At 41.7% G+C, this 20,190-nt stretch overlaps 1 protein-coding gene across 3 annotated transcripts; it reads right to left on the reverse strand.

The window, feature by feature from the left end:
- Positions 1–46: 46 nt before the first annotated feature.
- On the reverse strand, positions 47–20,188 carry LOC309672339 (MOB-like protein phocein). Of its 3 annotated transcripts, XM_082483831.1 has the most exons (9): positions 20,059–20,188; positions 17,797–17,961; positions 6,756–6,818; positions 6,184–6,284; positions 4,556–4,598; positions 4,190–4,276; positions 2,480–2,559; positions 1,573–1,684; positions 47–647 (listed from the first exon to the last, which is right to left on the reverse strand). In XM_082483831.1, exons 1-9 carry the CDS (start codon positions 20,059–20,061, stop codon positions 516–518), a joined length of 786 nt encoding a protein of 261 aa, XP_082339957.1. In that variant the 5' UTR covers positions 20,062–20,188; the 3' UTR covers positions 47–515. The 3 variants fall into 3 exon arrangements, with proteins under 3 accessions (XP_082339957.1, XP_082339955.1, XP_082339956.1); XM_082483829.1 differs by lacking the exons at positions 17,797–17,961; positions 20,059–20,188 and adding an exon at positions 9,067–9,175; XM_082483830.1 differs by lacking the exons at positions 47–647; positions 1,573–1,684; positions 2,480–2,559; ... (2 more) ...; positions 6,184–6,284; positions 6,756–6,818 and adding exons at positions 15,478–15,834; positions 16,402–16,491.
- Between the last annotated feature and the right edge of the window lie 2 nt (positions 20,189–20,190).

A 20,190-nucleotide genomic window follows, 5' to 3' on the forward strand; every position in this document is an offset into this window, starting at 1 on the left:
ACATACAGGAATATGCACATCCAAAAGTAACTATTCAAAGCCATCTTAAAAAAATAAAAGTTAAATTAGGAATAAGCTACATTGCAAGAAGCTTCCTGCAGAATTATATATTTAAGGTGATAATCTTTGAACTAAGGCTTAATATAACTACTGCATTAAAAAATGGCTTCCTGTGGAATCTTAATCTCTTTTCTCCCACCCAATCAGACACATCTTCAGGATTGTGATTCAATGATTGTTTAGCAGCAATTTTAGAGAACTGTAAATTCTTTTATTAACAGGCATTATAAACAGATACTACTACTTTTTATTTAAAAACCATGAGTGCCACATTGATGAATATACAGCTCATGAATAACTTAAAGTATTTCCCATATTAAAAGGCAATGCACACAGCATACAAAAAGTATACTAAACAAAGCTATGAGGATACATGATTGAAGTGTCTAAAATGATATATACAGTACATAATGTTTTGTGTATATTCAGTACAGGCTTCTGTACTGCCATGCCCATCATGCCTCACTCTCCCCTGACACTGAATTTTGCACTTCTTCTTCCAAAATTGGTACAATCAGGTTATCCTTGGACATCAGATTATACTTCATCACAAATTTTGTGAATCGGTGACACAAGAAAGTTTCATTCTGGAGATTAAAAAAGGGGAAAACACAATATATACGAAGGAATATTTTAAACAATTGAGGAGAACATACAAAAAAAACCCTGCTTATATGTAATTGCCTCATTAGATTTACAAGCCTTAGAAAGAAATAGTAATGCTTAAATGTTATATTTAATGCTAAATTTGTTAATGCAATTGACAAAGCCCTACTGAATTTCAAGTTTAAGTCACAGCACAATTAACAGCACTTGGACAAGAATATATTCAAGTATCAATGTAGTCCTGATCCACTCTTCAGAAGAGAATTTTAAGGTATTGTGAAACTCCTCCTACACATGCTATGCCCAACAGACCCAGGCACAACCATTCCATAGCTGTTCCGGCAACCTGAAGCGGGATTTGGCAAAGGTTTCCTTTTACACCCACCTAGATCCCTTACCTCCTTTCCATCTATTAATTTCTACTTTTCCATTGCAAAAAAAAAAAAAAAAAGTTGGAAGTTACTGGCGGTGCGCAAGCTGCCACCAGTTATACGGTTTCTCTGCAGTTTTACAATTACGATTCCTTAACTGCTGTGTAATGTATACAAACAGGAAACGCATATACATAAGTAGTACTAATTATACCAGGTGCTTGAATACATTCAGGAATCTTTAAAACTAGGTGAATTTGAGTTATTTGTACAAAAACTCTCTCAAGTTCTGACCTTTTATCCAAATGAAGGAAACCATAACTGGGTAAACTAACTATATAAATTAATTTTCATCTATATATATGTATGTATAACATAGCATTTCAGTTCTTCTAAAACTGTAATCTACTATAATCAGTACTTCACTTGAATGCAGCTCTTCTGGCAGAATTAAAAGAAAACGTGTAATACAATTACATCACAGCTATTACTTCAGCAAATGCTCTTCTTTCAAGATGTATTTGAAACTACTTACTTCATATTCATCAAATATCTGCCGGTGATGAAAATAAGCGTGTGAAAATATTCTGTAAATCCTTCGGCACACTGATCCTAATTTGGCTACAGAGGATTCCTTTATGCTAACCCTGTAAGCACCAGGAGAAAGGTTACAAAACAATCCCACCGAAATGGCTACCGAGACACGTGTTGACATGAATTCCAATTGTTAAACTATACTATACAATTGCATATGAAATTAATAGACTTAAGCGTTACAGATATCTGTTTCTGCAATTGCTTATTTTTGCAAGGAAAACAAAAAGGTTGGTGCATACTCCACATTTAAAAATTGTACTCTGACTACAAAAGAAGTTTTGCCTGTAGTTAAACATCATCAGTGATTCTGTAAGGGCTGAATTTCTGGTTTCCAGCATTGATGGGCAAAGGGAAAAAGACTTCAGTTGTACCTCTTTACCAGTTCCTAGAGAAGCACAATTTTGACTTCTCCAGTTAAGTTTCCGTGACATGTCATGTGGGCTGCCCATTCAGTACACTCAATCTCTGTCTTCAGTGGTCACAGTAGATTGGTGTTGGGTTCTGGAGGCTTTCAGAGCTGTAGTGTTTAAGTCCTCTGAGTCACTGCATCTCTCTAAAGGCCATCCTCTTATTTAGGTTGGCACTACTCCAGTGGAAGCCCCATAACACCAACAGATACTAGTAAAACAGTTTCCACCCTAAAAGCACCTGTTAGCTCCAGTAAATGGCAAACTATTTGAATAGGCAGGCATTCTTCCATGGCTTAAAAGTGACAATAGTTGCAGGGCTTCTGGTATTTCCAGTAGTAGTCCATGAAAAATGCATTATGCATTTCCATATGCTTTGTTAGTGTTTAGGTGCCACCTCCTCCCTCTCTCCCTCCTCCCAAAAGAAAGCATTTTTACCTGCTGGGAAAATATTTATTGCTATTCAGAAGACATGCAGCTCCATCAAGTGTGTGTCTGGTGTAGTCTATAGCAGGACACTACAAAAATAGACAGTGAGTGAGCACATGTATGAGTGCATGCATGACACTGTCATATAACTTGTTTAAAGAAACACTTTTTAATTCTGTTTCCTGATGCTTTTAACCTCACTGGTCATTTTTATTCCCAGAAGTTTCACATAGCTTCTCTGAAGGTAAAACTACATTTCCTCCTTAAGTGAGACATTTGTTTTCTGTGTTTCACAACCCGTGTAAATTATTTCAAGAAAAAGGTTACTATGGAAATGTGATTATGCACAAGTAGTGAATTTTATGCATCTCCTTAAGTGAAGCTGTATAATAAGAATACATATTGGAAGTACACTGAAAGACTACAATTACCTCACAGTTCATGTGTTTCCCACATAGTCAAGTTGCAAGACTTTTTCCTTTTACAGCCTAAATTAACACATTGTCAAAAAAAACCCAAAACAAAACAAACCTGCACCTAAGTATATCAGTGCTTTTTACCTTGGCAAGAAAAACAGAATCATTAGTGTAGCTAAGCGCATAACAAGCCAAACCCTGGCTCTGCAGTCAAGTACACGTAGACGAGAAAAAAGAAAGTAAAGGTGAACTGAGGCAGGCTGAGAGCAGGAACGTCTGTCCATTTTACCATTTCTCAAATTCAGGAAGAAGACTTTTCAGTTCACATTTTTGTCAGCAGTTCAGCGTTGCATCACCCACTATCTGACCATTAGCTGACAGCTATTACCGACATGGAAAACGGTAGGTGTATGATGTGTGTTTGGAAATAAAAAGCAGCCTGAAGTTCTCCAGTCTACCTGAAAAAAACAGGCTTACTACATGCCAATATACCGAGTGGTGATGAGGGTTAAAGGAGGGAGTGTGAATGAAGTTGGCTTTCAGAGCTAAATCAAGGCACCTCAGGAAATTAATAAAAAAAAAACAACCAAAAAAAAAAAAAACCCACCCTGAAGCTTACAGGACAAGAAGGATAATGTTAAGAAGAACCAATACCTTATTCTCGACGGTGAAATACAAAGATAAATCTGACAGACTGCACTATAACTATAGCCAATAGCAACAGAGACCTTCTGAATTAAAAAAAAAAAAGGCTTATCAAGTGCTTCAATATGAGATCTGAACAAAGTTTAAAGTGATTGGGACACTCAGGTAGACAAGCTACTGCCATGCTGATAATCCACTTGACATAAAGTATTTTTATGACTCCACTGTTTCTTAGGAGTAACTTCCTTAAGAATGTGCACATGCTGTCACTTTCAGAGTGTCACGCTTATATGCCTAGTGCTATGGATGGAAGCCAAAGTTTGAAGAGCACAGCCAATTCTCAGCATGTACTCTTTTTTCAATTAAACAGAGACCTTTTTCCATTGAGTTTCAGGCTGTCTCAGCACAAATTAAGAGAGAAAAGAGGGTAACGTGCAAAGTCTCTAATACTGTGGTAAAAAGCAGCTCCTTCCTACATCATCATGTTCTTTTGTAAACTACTACAGAATGGGAAAGAAGGAAACCCCAAGTGATATTCTTAACCTACACAAGCTCTCAGTTTGACTAAGAAGCTAGCTATAATGGTCTCGCTATGAACATATAAACTGTGAAAGAAAATCCTACATCAATGGGTCAGTTTTCCAAAATGCATACGTACCTCTTTGGGAGTTTTATGAGCTGCACAAAGAAAAATCCATTGTTCAGTTGCTGTCATCTGAGTACACGTGTCTGGGTGACATTCACTCTGTTAAAACAATTGTTCAGTTATGAAAACTGCCCAACAGCAAAAACGAGCTGATCTTTCCAAATCACTCTCTTGCCCTGTCCCCCGCCAAAAAGGGTTACTTTCCCTAAGTCTTTAAAACCCTAAAAGGCTCTTATCTCAAACCACTGCTTAAGTCAACATGTATAACTTTAGAAGAAGAAAGCTCTGCAAACTGCATCTTATAATACAAAAAAAAAAGTCTCCTCCCTGTTTTACCTCAAACCAGGAGAAATATAAAAATATCAAGAAAAGAATTACCTGAAGCTTGACAGCTAGTCCATTGAGCTCAAGGCAGAATTGTCTAAAAAAATTTAAACAGCAGCATCAAAATCAACAATTGGTTTTCCCACTGGAAGCATCTAATACAAAACAAGGTTATACATTCTGATCTTCACAGATCTCTTAGTGTTTTTGGAAATGATTCTTGTAAAGTGGAAAAAATACATCAGAACATGAAAAAAATCATATTTAAAGAATACCACCAAATAATTTCAGCTGCTGTCACACCTAAAAGGCAACAGACTAGGAATTAACACACTATAAAAGGACTACAAGTTGAGAGAAACAGAATTCACACCAGCATATTTTTTTTACTCAGCAAAACAATTATATATTAATTCTTACCTGACAGGAGAGGCTGGGCTTAACAAATAACTTAGTGGAAGTGTTTAAGATACCAACTTTGTTATGGATCAAAGTGCTATGTCACAAATACAGATTTTTTTTAAAAAAGAGCACTTCAAGAAAATTAATTTCTTAAGAGTTTAAGTTTTAACTTCGTATAGCTGGATCATTCCATCCTTCTAAGATATACTTCCTCCAGATCAATTAAGTGGCTAAAATCCCACGACAGATCATGAACAGAGTGGGACTTCTAGAAATACTGCTTTCACTTGAATGAACCTGAAAGTGCGTTCTTTAACTTAAGAGAATACATCCCTCCATCCTACGAGAAAAATCTGAATAAATTTTTCAAAAGTGACACGTGTTTAGTGGCAAGTCACTTCTATGAATCTACAAAGATTTTCAATGCATGTGAAAGGACAGGAAATTCTCAAAATGTGTCTTTTGCAACTGTATGTATACACTTTTTCCTCTTTTAAGGATTCCCCACACCTACTGGAACTATTGCAGACCAGAGGAGAGAAAAAGAAAACAGGAGGCAAAAACTCAGGATATATAAATCTAGGAGTAGTTTAGAACTATTCTTATTCCTGAAAGTGTATTTGATAAAGTTAGAAGACACAAGAAAAAAAAAATTAGGACACAAGGATACTAAAGTAATGCCAGGATAAAAGGATTACTATGTATGTATTAAGAGGGTGTAAACCTACACTACAACTGAGAAACACTTTCAGGCACAAACTACCTAGGCTGAACATATTTATTACACTGCGTAAAACAGAGAGAAGGACAAAACCAAAAAAATTAGTTTCCTTACAACTAGAAAAAGAACTGTTAAGACACAGGTACACTTGCTTTCCCAGTTAAAGCCTGTTTTCCTGCCAATTCCAGAAAAAGTACTGGGAACATCTGGAAATCACATTCCTGAGTAGTGGAGATGAAGAACTGATGATACTAGGAGAAAATGTTATGGAAATCCATGACTATATTTTCATATTCAAAACATGCTAGTACAAATTTTGAAGTGAGGTACTTTTCTTAAAAAGAAACATAAAAACCACTAGATCAGAGTGCATTATAAATCTTTAGAAAGAACAAGGAATTCAGAAAATATTACCAACATATAAAAATATTTAATAGTAGAAACTTCAAGTTTCATTTCAGTTACTTTTGATCTGTCCTATTCAAAAAGACTCACTACCACTCTCAATGAACAAAACTTAAGAATCAGGACACTATGTTGACAAAAGATGGATTCTTACCTTAAATGTTCATACTTCCACACACCTTCATCCTGGCCTTCAGGAGGTTCAAGGATCTTATCGATGTTGGAACAGTCTGCCCTTATGTTTTGCTGAATATACTAGGAGGGGAGAAAAAAAATAAATCTAGATCTTGTTATAATTACAGCAAGACAGTATATTTAGGACATCACATCTTTAAGGGACTTTTTCTCCTTACTTAAGAAGTGATTGATGGACTAAAAAGTTAAAAAGCAGATGGGCAGGATAAGAAAATTAGTATGAAAAATGCCTTTCCTCTATTAGAAAAAGTAGAAGAATAGGTAAATTTTACAGCTTTTTTACATCCTTTTTAAAACAAAAGAACCCCACAGGAAACCCCACCATTTTCTTAAATCTGATTTGTTTAAACCAGACATGGAAATTCTGCATACACAATTAACAATTACAGGTTTTTTAATATACATAGGGTGCTTATGAAGTTCACTCCTGTGCCACAACATTCTAAGCAGATAAATAGCATGCCCTGTTCCTTGTTTTTTTACCAAAATATAAAACTTGGGAAACTGAACATTTCACGTAAGTAAGAATACCTGCTGAACAGCTAACGTACTATCCATTTCTTCAAAGGATTCATCAGGCCAATTGTAGAAATCCTGTTAAAAAAAGTTTAAATCAATTTAACAAAAAATTGGAGGGGGAATAGAAAAGCACACAATCTATAATAAGCTTGAACATGCAGGAAAATACATGCAGAGGTAGTTTATACAATTCCAGGAAGCTACATCTTAACAGAAGCAGCACACAATCTTGGCAAGAACAGGGTGAAATGGGACTTAAGCTCCTAATGTCACAATAGTAGAACATCTTGAAAATAAAGTTCTGTGTGACTCAGCATACTATAAACATCATCTCTCCCCCACATCTTGCTGTAACACCTATATAGCCTGTATTTTCTTAATGAAATATTTGCATACAATGCCTATTTTACATGTTAGGCCACATAAGAATGGGGAAGAGGTCTGTAGAGAGCAACGTTATACAATTATTATTAATTTTAAAATCCCAGTATATTCTAGTAACAACACACCACCGAAAACATCTTCTCTAAACTGAGGTGTTATAACATAGTGTCAGCCTAACTTACTACTGCATTCTCTTGGTATAGTCCTACATTTTCTTGGTATGGTCAGAATGCTGCATAACTGGATGGTTACCAGCTCTGCTAGCCCATGCTGTTTAGTACTGTTAACGATAAAACCCTCCTGAAGTTTCACATCAGCTCCAGCTGTACTGCAGTGTTCTGCAGCAATTCACATCTGGTGCAACTATGATCGTCCTAGACATATGCATTTTCTTACTTTGCATTTCTTGCATCTAAAATTTAGTGCTGCTCCCTCTTATTAACCAGAGATATTGCACATCAGCCTCCCATAGGTGTCCCAGTAGACAAAATGACTCAATGAAAATGTTCCAACCGTAAGGCTTAGCAATCTGTTCTTGTGAGAATAGTCATCTCTAGAGAAAGGAGTGAATATCCAGTGTTGAAATATCATTAAGTAATTATATTTACATACCAAATAGCTATACCAGTATCATCCAAAATGAAAACTTAAATACAGCCACAAAAAAAACCTGTATGATTGTATATACAAAATTCTTCAACCTACATGAACTTCATAATATACTTTATAATTTGACCCAATCTAGTTTTATGTGGAGCTTACTATTTTTCAGAATACCCAAAATTTATCCAATCAAAGGCACACTATTCCATTTCCTTCATCAATTAAACATGTATAGAATGAACTGATTTATAGGGTTGTGTAATAATTCTACCCCTGTACATTCTAAGAAGGAGTAAAAGGAGATAAGAGACACATTTTCCTACAACATTGTGTCATACACTGCTCCCTTTCTGACCATGAGCTCTCCTCACAAAAGCAGAGCGAAAAAATCCTGCATAAAGGCCTCACGGAAGATTACATACATCCCTGTGGTAATCTGAAAAAAAAAGACGCTTTGGAGGTTGACAGGTACCTTTTCAAGATGACCTTGAAAGCCCAGAAATCAATCAATTCCGTCTCGATTAAGAGAAGTGGTTTGCCAAGCGCCCGGGCTCCCCGCGAGAGGCGGGCAGGTTACGTAAGGGCGGGATGATTTCTCTCTCCACACGGGCAGCCCCGGTATCGCCCGCCTGACGGTGCAGAGCTCCCGGCCCAAGCGCCATCGACTGCTACTTAATGTTTTAATAACAACAACAGTCATACACCGACAAGCATTCGGACACCAGCCCTGTGCCTGAAAAACGCCCAAGGCGCGGCCAGCAGCGCTTTGCCTCAGCCAAAACCCGGTTATTCCACACGTTCTCGCCAACGCCACCGGTACCGCCGGCGCCGGCAGCCCACCGCCGGTGACAGCCATGGCGCCGCGGGACGCCGCTCCATCCCAGCAGCGACCTGGACGCTGTGACACGACCTGCGCTCCCGAACCGCAGCCTGGAAACCCCAGGGAACCACGGCGCTCACCCCCTGCCCCCCCCCCAGCACCAGAGAGCCAGCCGCGGGGGAGCCGATGCCAGAGCGACCTTTACCCCCGGCCCCGCCACACAAGCGCCCCGCGGAGAAGGCAGCCGCCAAAGCCCCCCCGCCCGGCCCACGCCCGCGGCCGGGTCTCACCCAGGCCCTGGCCCGGCTGCGGGGGACAAAGCGATCCCGCGGAACGGGGCCCGCCGCCGCAGCCTGCCCGCCCCGGCGGGCAGCGCTGGGCCCCGGTAGGCCCGGCGAGGCCCACGGCGACGCCCCGACGGCTGGCCGGGCCCGGCGCCTCGGCGGCGGCGCTGCCCATCCCCGCGCGAGAGCCGGCCGCCCGACGGCGGCGGCAACGGCAGCAGCAGCGCCTCACCTGGGCCTTGGTGCCCGGCCTGTTCCGCCTCAGCACTGCCGTCCCCTCCGCCATGACCATAGTGACAGCGGCGCCAGGACCCGGATGCGGCAGCGCCGGGCGGGGCGGCGGGCGAGGGGGAGGAACGGGCGCTGCGGCTGCGGCGGCCACCGGCGGAGGGAGGGAGGGGAGGAGGGGCGGAACAGCCGCGGGCGAGCAACGGCCGCCGCACGGCAGGGAGGGGGAACAGCCGCGTGGCGCGGCGGGGCGGGGCGCGGGGGCAGTGCTTCTCGCGAGAGGAGGCGGGCGGCGGTCTTGAGGGGAGGTGGGTTCCGCTGCCTTCTCTCCTCCTAGTCGGTGCTGCGGTACGTGCTGCTCCTTCTCCCGGCCGCCGGGGTGCGCAGAAGAGCTGCTCCCCGCGCTGGCCTGGGCGCCCCGGGGGGCCGCGGCCGCTTCCCCAGCTGCCCGGGTTTCTCTGTGGGGTAGTGGAGTGTGGACACTCATACGCCCACACGCACCCACACCCGGGAGATGGGGACGGTTTTAACGGTGTTCTCTGCCCCCTTCTGTCCAGGTGGCTGGGTGCCTGCCCAAAGAAGCATGAGCTGCGCGGTGAGGCCAGTTGCACGATGACAGGGCTGTAACAGTGAGTGGAGTTGTTGGACAAGAGGTAACAGGCACAAACTTGAATATAGGAAGCTCCATCTAAACATGAGGAGGAACTTCTTTACTTTGAGGGTAGCAGAGCACTGGAACAGGCTGCTCAGAGAGGTTGTGGAGTCTCCCACTCTGGAGACATTCAAAACCTGCCTGGAGGCCGTCCTGTGCAACTTGCTGTAGGTGACCCTGCTCTGGCCAGGGGGGTTAGACTAGATGGTCTCCAGAGGTCCCTTCCAACCCTGACCATTCTGTGAGTCTGTGTTTTGTGAGATGAAGTCTCCAGAGATGAACAAGCTGGCTGGTTGTTGAGGATAAATGTGTTCTTCAGATTTCATCCTGTTTCATCAGTATCCCTCTGTCAGCATCTGACTGTGCGTGCTCTCCTGCAAGGTCAGTCCTCACTTGCTCTATGCAAGTCTCCGAGTCTCTACGTGAGTCTCTATACAAGTCAAACACAACTGAATCTATGAAATTTTCTAGAATATAAACCATAAGGGTGTGAATTTTTTAACAAATACTTCAAGTCCTACATTAAAGATACATAGTTGTTCATGCTGAGAATAATGAATAAACCTCCCCTCCTACACCCCCCCCCCCCCAACAACAGTAATCTGGGCAAAATACTTCCAACAAAGTAGGTACAAAGACTTTCTAGGTCTTCAAAGGCAGGATTGACAGAATTGTGAGTTTGGTGTGCAAAGGTCACAAACTGCTATGCTAATAGAAAACCCAAGTTAGCTTGGGTTTCAAGGTTTACCAAGTTGGGTGTTAGAAGCTTTGACTGTATTTGAGAAGAAAACATAAAAAAAGGCACTGTTAGCTTATAGTTAGCTGATAAATAGGTCCCTGTTATGAGCAAGCAGACATTTTAGAAGGCTAGAGTGGCTCATTTTATTTTTGTAGGATAAGTGAGAAGGAAATTATTTGGAAGCTGGTCTCTTTCTGGATAGGAGATGGTAGAAAGGAATACAGAATAGGTAAGTAAGGATTAATTGCTTGTGTCTGTGAGCAAGAATGATGGAGCAACAAGATCAGGATGAGATACCTCCTCTTATGCAATAAATAAATAAATGGTTGCAGTTGTGTGCTGTTTCCTGAAATGTGGAGAAAGGTGGTACCTGATGCTGCCCCTAGTTTCACTGTGTTACAGAGTGAATGCTAGGTGTGGTTTCCCTCCCTCACTCAATTCATTTGCTCTAAATAACATCTGCTTCCCCATGTTAAAGCCTCTTCCTTCTACCCAATGAGAGTTAGAGTATGTGAAACATTTCTGGACTGAAAACATTGAAAAATCTCTAATCAGGTTTTCCCATCAGAAAGCAAAGTGCATTTTGAATACTTATTTTGCTTGGGCAATGCTGTGACCGGGGTCCTCTCTTGTTCTGGAGGCCAGGTTAGAGCTGGAAGCTGGACAATGTGCAAGTACTGAGAAATGGGTAATGGGGTCATCCCCTGCCTGGGTGCATGCACCCAGCTAACCAGCAGTTTATATTGACAGCCATGGCAGTTGCGTTCATGTTACACTGTAACGCAGAGGTGGGCATTCCTAACTTTAGGCACCTGAGTTCAGTTTGCATTAGTTACTCTTTTACTCCTGGTCAGCATTCCTGCCCCAGCAGCTTTAGCTGTTTGAGGCACATGGTGAAACTCAGCACTTACTAACAGTTTGTGTAAGAAACCATGAAAAGGTTAACAATGTTGGGAGAAATTAGTGCATTAGAATGAAGGGTACAAATGTCCTTTATCTCATTAGGTCAGCTGTAATCCAACATTCAGTTTTTATGAGATTGATATTGTAATTAGCCAGTCCCAAAATAAAAGCAGTTCTAGCTGTTTAAATCCCTTACAATTCAGTAGCTTGTTTGATTTTGCTTTTGGTGTTTTGTTGTTTGGTGGTTTTGGTTTAGTGGTGGGGTTTTTTTTGTGTGGTCTTTTTTTTTTTCCCTGTCATCATTTTCAAGGTTTAACTGATATCTAAAGCACATAAGAATTGGGTATTTGACATTTCCATTTGTCCCTGACTTTTACTTCATGGACATCTTGCTTCTAAAATGCAAATAAATCTGGCTGTGAAGAAATACCTCTCAGAGAAGGACATATTTGTTAGGTCAATCTGCAGCTGGCTCATGGGTTTGCAGAAAAATGAAAGAAATCTGCAGTGTTTCTTAATGAGGATGATAAAGTTTGTTGGTCTCTTGTGTTGCCCCTTGATCATTAACCCTATATTCCTGGAAACTGCTAATTATTTTTGTTTTATTGGATTTCAAGTTATTTTTAAACAAAATCTGATCAACAGTAATTTCACATTTTGCTTTTCACCTGGTCCTCATTGTCTTATGACCTTCAAGAGTGAAAAATGTATTATTTGCCCAAAATCTTACTATTTCTGTGCTGTTAGGGACCTGGCCTTTCTTTCTTCTCTAATACTGAATAAAAGTTTCATCCTTTCCTTCCTGTGGCAGGATAACAATCAGGACGATAAAGGTTTTCTGAAAACAGTACAGCTGCTGCTAATGGAAGTGCTTCTGAAACATGAGGAAAGGAGCAAAAGTAGATGGAATCCACCTTGTACTTTATGATTCAGACAGCCTGAGGAGAGGCTGGGAAGAACTATATGCCCCCAAAAAGCAGGTAGGGGCAATATGTAATATTTTTTGCCAAAACTGCAGCTTTGACATAGCCTAGAAAACAGTGGAATAAAGAAGTCTAAATTCCTACAGGAATGACACAGCAAAGAGCGAGCATTTGTGATTGATTCTGTCCTCTCCTGTAGCACCCAGGGGTTATAGAAGTTGGCATGCAGTCGTGGACTAAAAAGCAGCAACAGCAGATGGATAGCTTTTGCTATGTAGCAGTTACCTTGTCCTTGCTTGCAGTGATAGCCTCATGGTGCAAGAATAAAATGTTCTCTGTTTATTGATCCAGCAGACACTCAAGCATGTCCTCCATTTGATAAGGGCTAGGAATGCTTTTTTATTTTTCCTCCACATGCATAAATTACTTACTCCCGTGAAAGTTTTCACGAAACTGTGACTTTTGTTTTTAATCAGTTATGCAAATAGTAGTAGATACAGCCGTGTTAAATATGTCATTAAATAAGCATGATATCCAGCTGCTGAAAATCCGCTGGGGCTGAAAGCAGGGGTTGGCAGTAGGGTTTGGGGGCCAGAGAGAGTTGTGTGGTGCATGCTTGGCAGCACTGCTGTGCAAATTCAGTGTAATCCTGCTGGGGCGCAGGCTGGTTCAGTGGTGCTGCTTTGGCTGAGGAGCAAAGGTGGGTTCACCTGGGGGGTGAAGGTAAGTTGTGCAAGTAGTAAGGGGGTATGCATTACCTCTGGGTCACCAGCCCTCAGATCATACCCCCACAGGTTGCAGTGGCTCCTCATAAACCATGAAATTATTTGCTGTGAGTGGGGACCTTACGTAAAGTGTGTTTCTAGAAGACATTACTGAAGGCAATGGTGAAATGTTAGGTCTAGACATTTCTCTGTTGGGAGTTGATTTCTACTGTGTCTTTTTCTCATTGAGATGTGGTCTAGTTTTTGTCAAGTAAGTAATTTGTAAATATGTTAAATACCTTCCCCTCTTTGGTATGTGACTACACCAGAATACCTACCTTATCATGGAAGATAAAGGCATGCTTGCTCTAGTGGAAGATAACACTTCTCAATGAGTTTGCTTCATTACACAATCAATTGTCTTTTAAGATATTGGTAGTGTGATAACCTTAAGCTTCAGCTGTAACTACTAAAGTAAAATTGTCACAGGGCAGATTTCAAGAAGTAGGCCTTTTATACCAAAAACACGATTTTTTAATTTAGCATCTTCCCTGTTATTACACGTTTCAGTTCAGTGGGAGTTTAACCACCTGAACGGTGTAACTTTTGCCTGGTTTGCCTACAGCTCCAAAGTAGATGGGTGGTAACCAGCCACTGAGCAGCACACCATCCAACTGTGGGGAGCAAAAGACATTAGAGCCAAGATGATGGTCACACGTAGCTGCTAACAAAATAGCTGGGTGATAACTGCCATCTAGGTTAAAAAGTGTGTCCAGCTCACCTCACTGCTTAAGTCTAGCTGTGGGGAGGAGGGACCCAAAACTACCATGGTAGAAAATAGTGTTTCAGAGTATGTCAAAGCTGAATTCCCCCACTGCAGCTACTGAAGTTCTGAAAAATGTTTTTCATTAGTCCTTTCGTGTTATCTCCAGAAAAAATAAGACATAGTGTATCGAGCAATGTTGATTTTAAATGGTTCTTTCTCATTACATTCAAGCTGTTCAACTACTATTAAAGCTTCAGTAGCAACAATAGTCAGTATAGATTTATTTTACATAAGACTATGTCAAAACATTTTAAGGCAGTCTACATTCGCAGACTGCACTAGACCAACATACTCTGAAAGCATCATTAGGAACACACTGTATCATGTGCAGATTTGTGTACTCTTGTGTGAATAACCTTGAATCCTTTTCCAAGGCAAGACAGGGTAGTTAAAATAGGCAAATTTGTTGCTTCAGCATTACTTAAGTAAACCTCTTGCTATTTAAGAATGTTGCATTAAGGATAAAGGAAATATAATTTGTCAAATCAGCTCTCTAGTAAGTTATGGGAAAGCTGGAGATCTGTCTTGAGATAACGTAGTAATCAGTAAAGAAAGTTGCTTTAAGATCAGCATCAGCCCTAATTCTGTCTGATTAATTTCTGGAGGAAAGTTACTTGTTTTCTATTGGCAAAACTCATGGAGAGGTTGTTACAGTTTCGGGAACTCACAACAATATTGTCCTTTAGACAATTATTCTATCACCCAATGACCCTTCCACAAACAGGAAGGGGAACTGTGGAAAAAACAAGGAAACCTGGGAGCTGAAATATAAACAGATTTAATAGAATACTACCAAATAATTAGCATTAATAATAGCAAAGAACCAGTATTGACCCAGACACCAATATGAAATATACAGGGATTATACTCAGCCAATTTTATCAGCAGGAAGCTGTGCACTCCCAGCAGTGGACAGTAAATGTCAGACACTGCGAGCACTGTGGCTTAAGGAGGAAGGAAAGGCCTCAGGAGTCTGGCACTGGGGCAAGAAGTTCTCAGGATTGCAGCCACCAAGGAAGAAAGAACTTCTCAGCAAACTTTCTAATTTATATTGAATGTGATGTTCATGGTATGAAACTGTTGGCCAGTTGGGTCAAGTGCCCGGTCTTGTTCCTCCTCATCCCTCCACCTGGCTAGCTCAAAAACACCAAGACCTTGAAACCCACATACCATAGCTGGCTATAAAGTAAATATTTTCACAAATTCAGACAACAGTCTTCAAAAGTGCAGTTTTCCCAAGCATTAGAAGATAAAAAACACTGTAATTCTTATCTGCTGCATCTATGAACTGGATGATTTTGTTCTAGCACAGGTGTGACTAATACCAAGCTCCTTTTAGACTGCTGTGGGACAGACAGACAGTCTGTGGCAGGGTGGTTTGTGGGCACTAATCTTCCAGTGTACCCGCATCTTCGCTAATGCTAAGACAGAAATGCAAAAAACATGTTATCTTCAGTTTATCTGAAGATAGTTCAATGTACAAGGGAACTAGCTGTAAGTCCCCTGCACTGCATCTGTGTGATAACCATTTTATACTCATCTCTCAACTTCAAACAAGTTTAGGTAAAATAATGTACTTCTACAATTGAATTGTTTCAGAGATTTGTTCATTACACAACTGAGACTCAGTTTCACTGAGCAACAGTAGAAACCGAGACAGAAGCAGAATAGTTTTAGGTATTTATTGTAAAGACCTTTACAATCTCAGTACAGAGACAAGGATATAAAATGATGTTGTTTGGAATCATTAAGGCTGGTTGGTGGTCATCTGAATGTCACTGTTCAATGGAACTCAAGCAAGAGCAACTGATTTCTGACTGTACATATTTTTATTTGTGTTCCATCATTACAGTGAGATCACAAGTTATTTCAGAGACTCAATGCCTGCTTATTATAAAATAAAGGACATTATTTACATGATGAAAGAAAAATTTCAGCATTTTAGTGGAATGGATGACTGATACTGCAACAAGTTTAGTCCACGTATTTCCCAAGAATGTCGCCATCTCTAAACAAGTAGTAGTCCTGCAAAGATAAGAAACATTAGTACCTGTCACATCAGTTGTTTTGCAAATACTGTCTTGTTCTGAAGCCAAGGCTACCACAGTCACAAAGTGCAAAATCAAAAGTGAGCTAACCAAGACTAGCTCTACATGTTGACTTCCTGAAAATATGTTTTTGTTCATAAGATACTCTTTGGGAAGGCTACCAGGTACTATTTTAGTAGTAGGAAGTGCAAGAACTGTTAGAAGACAATTCTGCAAGCTTTCCCTATCAAAAACAAGGATACTCCCAGTAATTTCAAAGCCTTTTAGGTTTCCCTCCAATATACATTTGGCATATGGAGTCACTTTGTCCACCCAGCAAAGGTCGAGCCAGAGGTTTCTATGGTCACTTCCTTTTAAGCAGGGGTGGAAGTAGCAAGTACTACAGATACCAGAAGCTGGCTGGATTCAGCTGCTGCCACTAGAATGCCAACAACTGCCTTTCCTGAATGCTGCTAACCCTATGAAGTAACTACAGCATTTATCACTGGCAGTATGACATTTTGGGAACCAGCTTCATCTGCATTCACAATGTTGAGAAACTTACCTTATCTTCTAGTACAATCTTAGTACCACCATATTCTGGTAGCAAAACCTTTTCACCAACTTTCACACTCACTGGCTGAATCTCACCATTCTGAAAGAAAAAAAGAAATCCTTAAGTTTTCCACAACATAAACAGATGTAATAGTCAGAATTCCTCCAAACTACAATGATCCATCCACATATAAAATATTCAGGAAATCACAATGACTCTGTATTTTAGTTGCACTGTACAACTAGAATATACAAGTATAAGTACAACTGTGAGGTCTTTACCTGACATACTGAATAGGACTTCACTTAAAAACACCCCAGAAACCTAAGAAATTAAGTGACAGACCATAAAGCCCCCTTGTAAAACGGAGAAAGTACACTTCCATATTCTACAGCCAAGGCAAATAATTTCTCCAAGTGCCAGTTAAAAGTACATTCCCATTTTTGTTACTTTGATCAACTTGTCACTGTTGCTGGCAAATCAGTTGTTAAGAAACTCCAGATAAGATTTAATTAAATTTTGTATTATCAAATTAAATATTAGCATGTTAGTAAAATATTAGCACCATTTCACAATATAAAGCTTTGAAAAATCAGACACCAACATAAAACAGCCTGGTATGTATAGAGGGACTTGTGGTAAGGAAAAAGTCTGAGTCAACATGCCCAAGTTGAAATTTAACCTGTTTTCCACTATTGCTACTATCTGAACACTACTTTGGTGGGGAAAAAAAAACCTTTTGATGCAGAAGCCCATAGCGTTGTCACTGTCTATTTTTATGGTCCCAGATGCATATTCAACATACAAAATTAATTAAAAGATATTTAACATTTGTTTCTTTCGATTTCTCATTTTCTTTTCTCCAGTAAGCCTAATCCTTATGGACAATGGTATTTTGCAGAGCACAAGACATGTGCTCATAAATGCCACATTCTGGGATTCCACCCTGCTCACAAGCCACAGAAATTCGGGCATGTAATCATTTTAACAAGGAAAGCTGCTGGTCCTTCAAGCTTTTGGCTAAGAAGTGATGAAAAAAAGATACCCCCCAAAACACTGTTTATGTATTTAAAATTTAAAAAACCCCAACGAAAATGAAAAAAAAGCCCACCAACAACAAAAAATAAAACACACACCACTACTGTTTAAAGTGGCTTATAGTATTTTCCATTTTACAAACGATGAAAGGAATGCTGGAATTCAAGTTCAGAGCCAGTCAGTCAGGAGAACTTGAGATTTCTACCTCCTCTTTGAATCTGCACTTCCAATTTCAGTCATCGGCATCATCCATTTTTGTGACCTATCACTAAATTTACACTGCAACCATCCCTTTCTATGATAATATCCCAGCTCCCACCACATCATTGCTAATTCTACCCAAATGTAATGCTTCAGGATATTTACCTTTCCTCTGGCTCCCGATCCAACTGCTACTACTGTTGCTTGCAGCACTTTCCCTTGAGCTTTTTCTGGAATCATGATGCCTCCTTTGGTTACTGTCTCAGCCGCACATCGTTCAACCAGAACACGATCAAAGAGGGGAAGAAATTTCCTAAATGCTTTTCCTGCCTGTGAAAGTAGTTGCACATTGTAACAAAAGGAACAGTACAACAAAATTGCAATTTAAAAGAGTTTAAAAAAAAGGTGATTTCCCAGATTTCTCATTTGAGAGAAATTAATAGTTTAATAAGACTGCTGAGCATTTATTTTTAATAGCAAACATATGCTACGTTTGATTGCATCAGAAATTGCTAAAGACACAAGCAGATGCTGGGCAATCCTGACAGTTCAGGCATAGAAAGATGTACTCCTGCTGGGGGAATAAACCACAAGGAGATGGAGCAGCCACCTCCTCTGGCTGAAAAGCTCTGCAGGCTTTTAGTCCCAAACCCTTAGTTACTACAGTATGGCGAGCGTAATTATTGATTATATGTAATATACTCATTCAACTTCACAACCAGATTTAATGATGATTAAGGATCTCTTGGGACAGTTGCATTTTTATTTGTGTAGTGGAGTGTTTTACAGTAAAGAAGCAGCAGTCTAGCCAGGTCCCCCATATCAGTCCTTTACATGTACTTGCAGTCCTTAGTGTTTCACATGACATACAGCCTCCACAGTTTCCAGTCTGAAGCAACGGTGCTGTTACTTGTATTAACTTCTACAGAGACTGCAACTTTACAGGGAACTTTAGGTTTAAGTTCCCAAAAACAGGAAAGCAGGCATACTTCCACCATGACTGCTTCAATACCTGACCCTGCTGAAGCAGCCATTAGGGTTGAGGTGAGCTTTTTTTGGGGTTGGGTTTTTTTTTGTTGGTTGGTTTTGTGTTTTTTTTTTTTTTTTTTTTTTTTTTTTTTTTTTTTTGCAACTACTTACTAGTACTAGCTGCATTTCAGAAACAGCAGCGTAACTCCCATGCACTGGATAAACACAAGCACCAAATCCCAACAAGCTGGGGTCAGGAAGAAGGAACTTGCTTTGATTTAGAAGGGAAGAAGATATGGCGACTTGCCAAGTCACATGGCGATAGTGCTCCGTGAGACAGGTACCCAGAGCCCCCACTCATAGAAACAACTAGAAAGACGGGCCTGGCTTCCACGCGCCTGTTACTGACGCTTATCAATACACGCGCCTTAAAATCGGGAGAAAACAAAGTTACAGGCAGAGCATGAACAAAAGACAGCACGTGGAAGATGTGTGTGTCCCCAACTAATGTCACTATCACAAGTGATGAAATACAGCAGAGGAGAAGGCTATCAACCGCGATCGTTCTTGTTCTGTAATGGTAACAGCTCTGCTAACAGCTCTGATCCTTTTTTTTTTTTTTTTAAAGAGATGTTCTGTATTTAACAGAAATAAGTAGCCAGACTTATGAACGTGGGCACAATACACTCAGTTTTAAGAAACGCTAATTCCTCACATTAGCAAGATTGTTAAAAATAAAGTACCGTTGCAAGAAGAGGGGCAGCTCCGCCCTCACCCAATTCTCCTTCCAGGCAAGATTGCCGTTAAAAAGTTTATAAAATATAGAGAACGAGCGATGCAGCACAGAACGTTTCGGTTGTACCTACCGGCCCCACAGACCACGCCGCGGCGGGCGCAGCTGTGTCGCAGGCGCTCGCCGCTAACGGGACGCTCCCGTTACTACAGGCGGTGAATAATACTTAGCTGAAGCCTGTGGTAAACCACCGACAGCCCCATCGGACATCCCACCGCCTCCTGGTCCGCGACCCCCACGCTCGTCGGTGGAACCGTCCCTACCCCAAGGACGCATGACCTTGCGACGCTCCCCGACCGCTGGGACACCCCCGCCCGCTGTTAACGCCCGGCGGGTCCGCCGCGCCCGCGTTCGAAGATCCGCCACCTCCACCTCCCTCCCTCCCTCCCTCCCTCCCTCCCTCCCGCGGCTCGACCCGGCCCCGCCAGGACAACGGGGACAGCCCCTGCCGGCCTCCAGCATGCCGAGGGAACACCCGTGCGCGGCAGCGTGGCCACTCAGGAGACCCCGGCAGCGACCCGCCTGCGGCAGATAGGCGAGACCGCCGCCAGGCCCTGCGGGGACAGGAGCGCCCCTCGCACCGCTGTCGCACCCCCAGCAGCGCCGGAGCGAGAGCAGGGCCCGAGGCCAGCGACAGAGGCAGAGCGCGAGCGACAGACACTCACCATAACGGCTGCTGCACTCCCCGCCACCGAGTGACCGGGCCGCCGCAGGCACACGTGAGGAAAGGTCACCGCTTGCGCATGCGCACCCGGAGCCCCGCCCCGCGGCGGAGCCCGCCCCCCCGGCCCGGCCCC

Source organism: Vanellus vanellus (assembly GCF_965231255.1).
Source record: "Vanellus vanellus genome assembly, chromosome: 5".
Taxonomy (NCBI): Eukaryota; Metazoa; Chordata; class Aves; order Charadriiformes; family Charadriidae; genus Vanellus; species Vanellus vanellus.

What these genes read in the sequence shown, in the direction of transcription:
- LOC309672339 (XM_082483831.1), bottom strand. An exon ending in GTACGTTAGCTGTTCAGCAG is followed by an intron (nt 6,285 to 6,755) that starts GTATTCTTACTT and finishes CTCCCCTCCTAG; the next exon opens with TATATTCAGCAAAACATAAG. An exon ending in CTCATAAAACTCCCAAAGAG is followed by an intron (nt 2,560 to 4,189) that starts GTACGTATGCAT and finishes CTATTTTTGTAG; the next exon opens with TGTCCTGCTATAGACTACAC.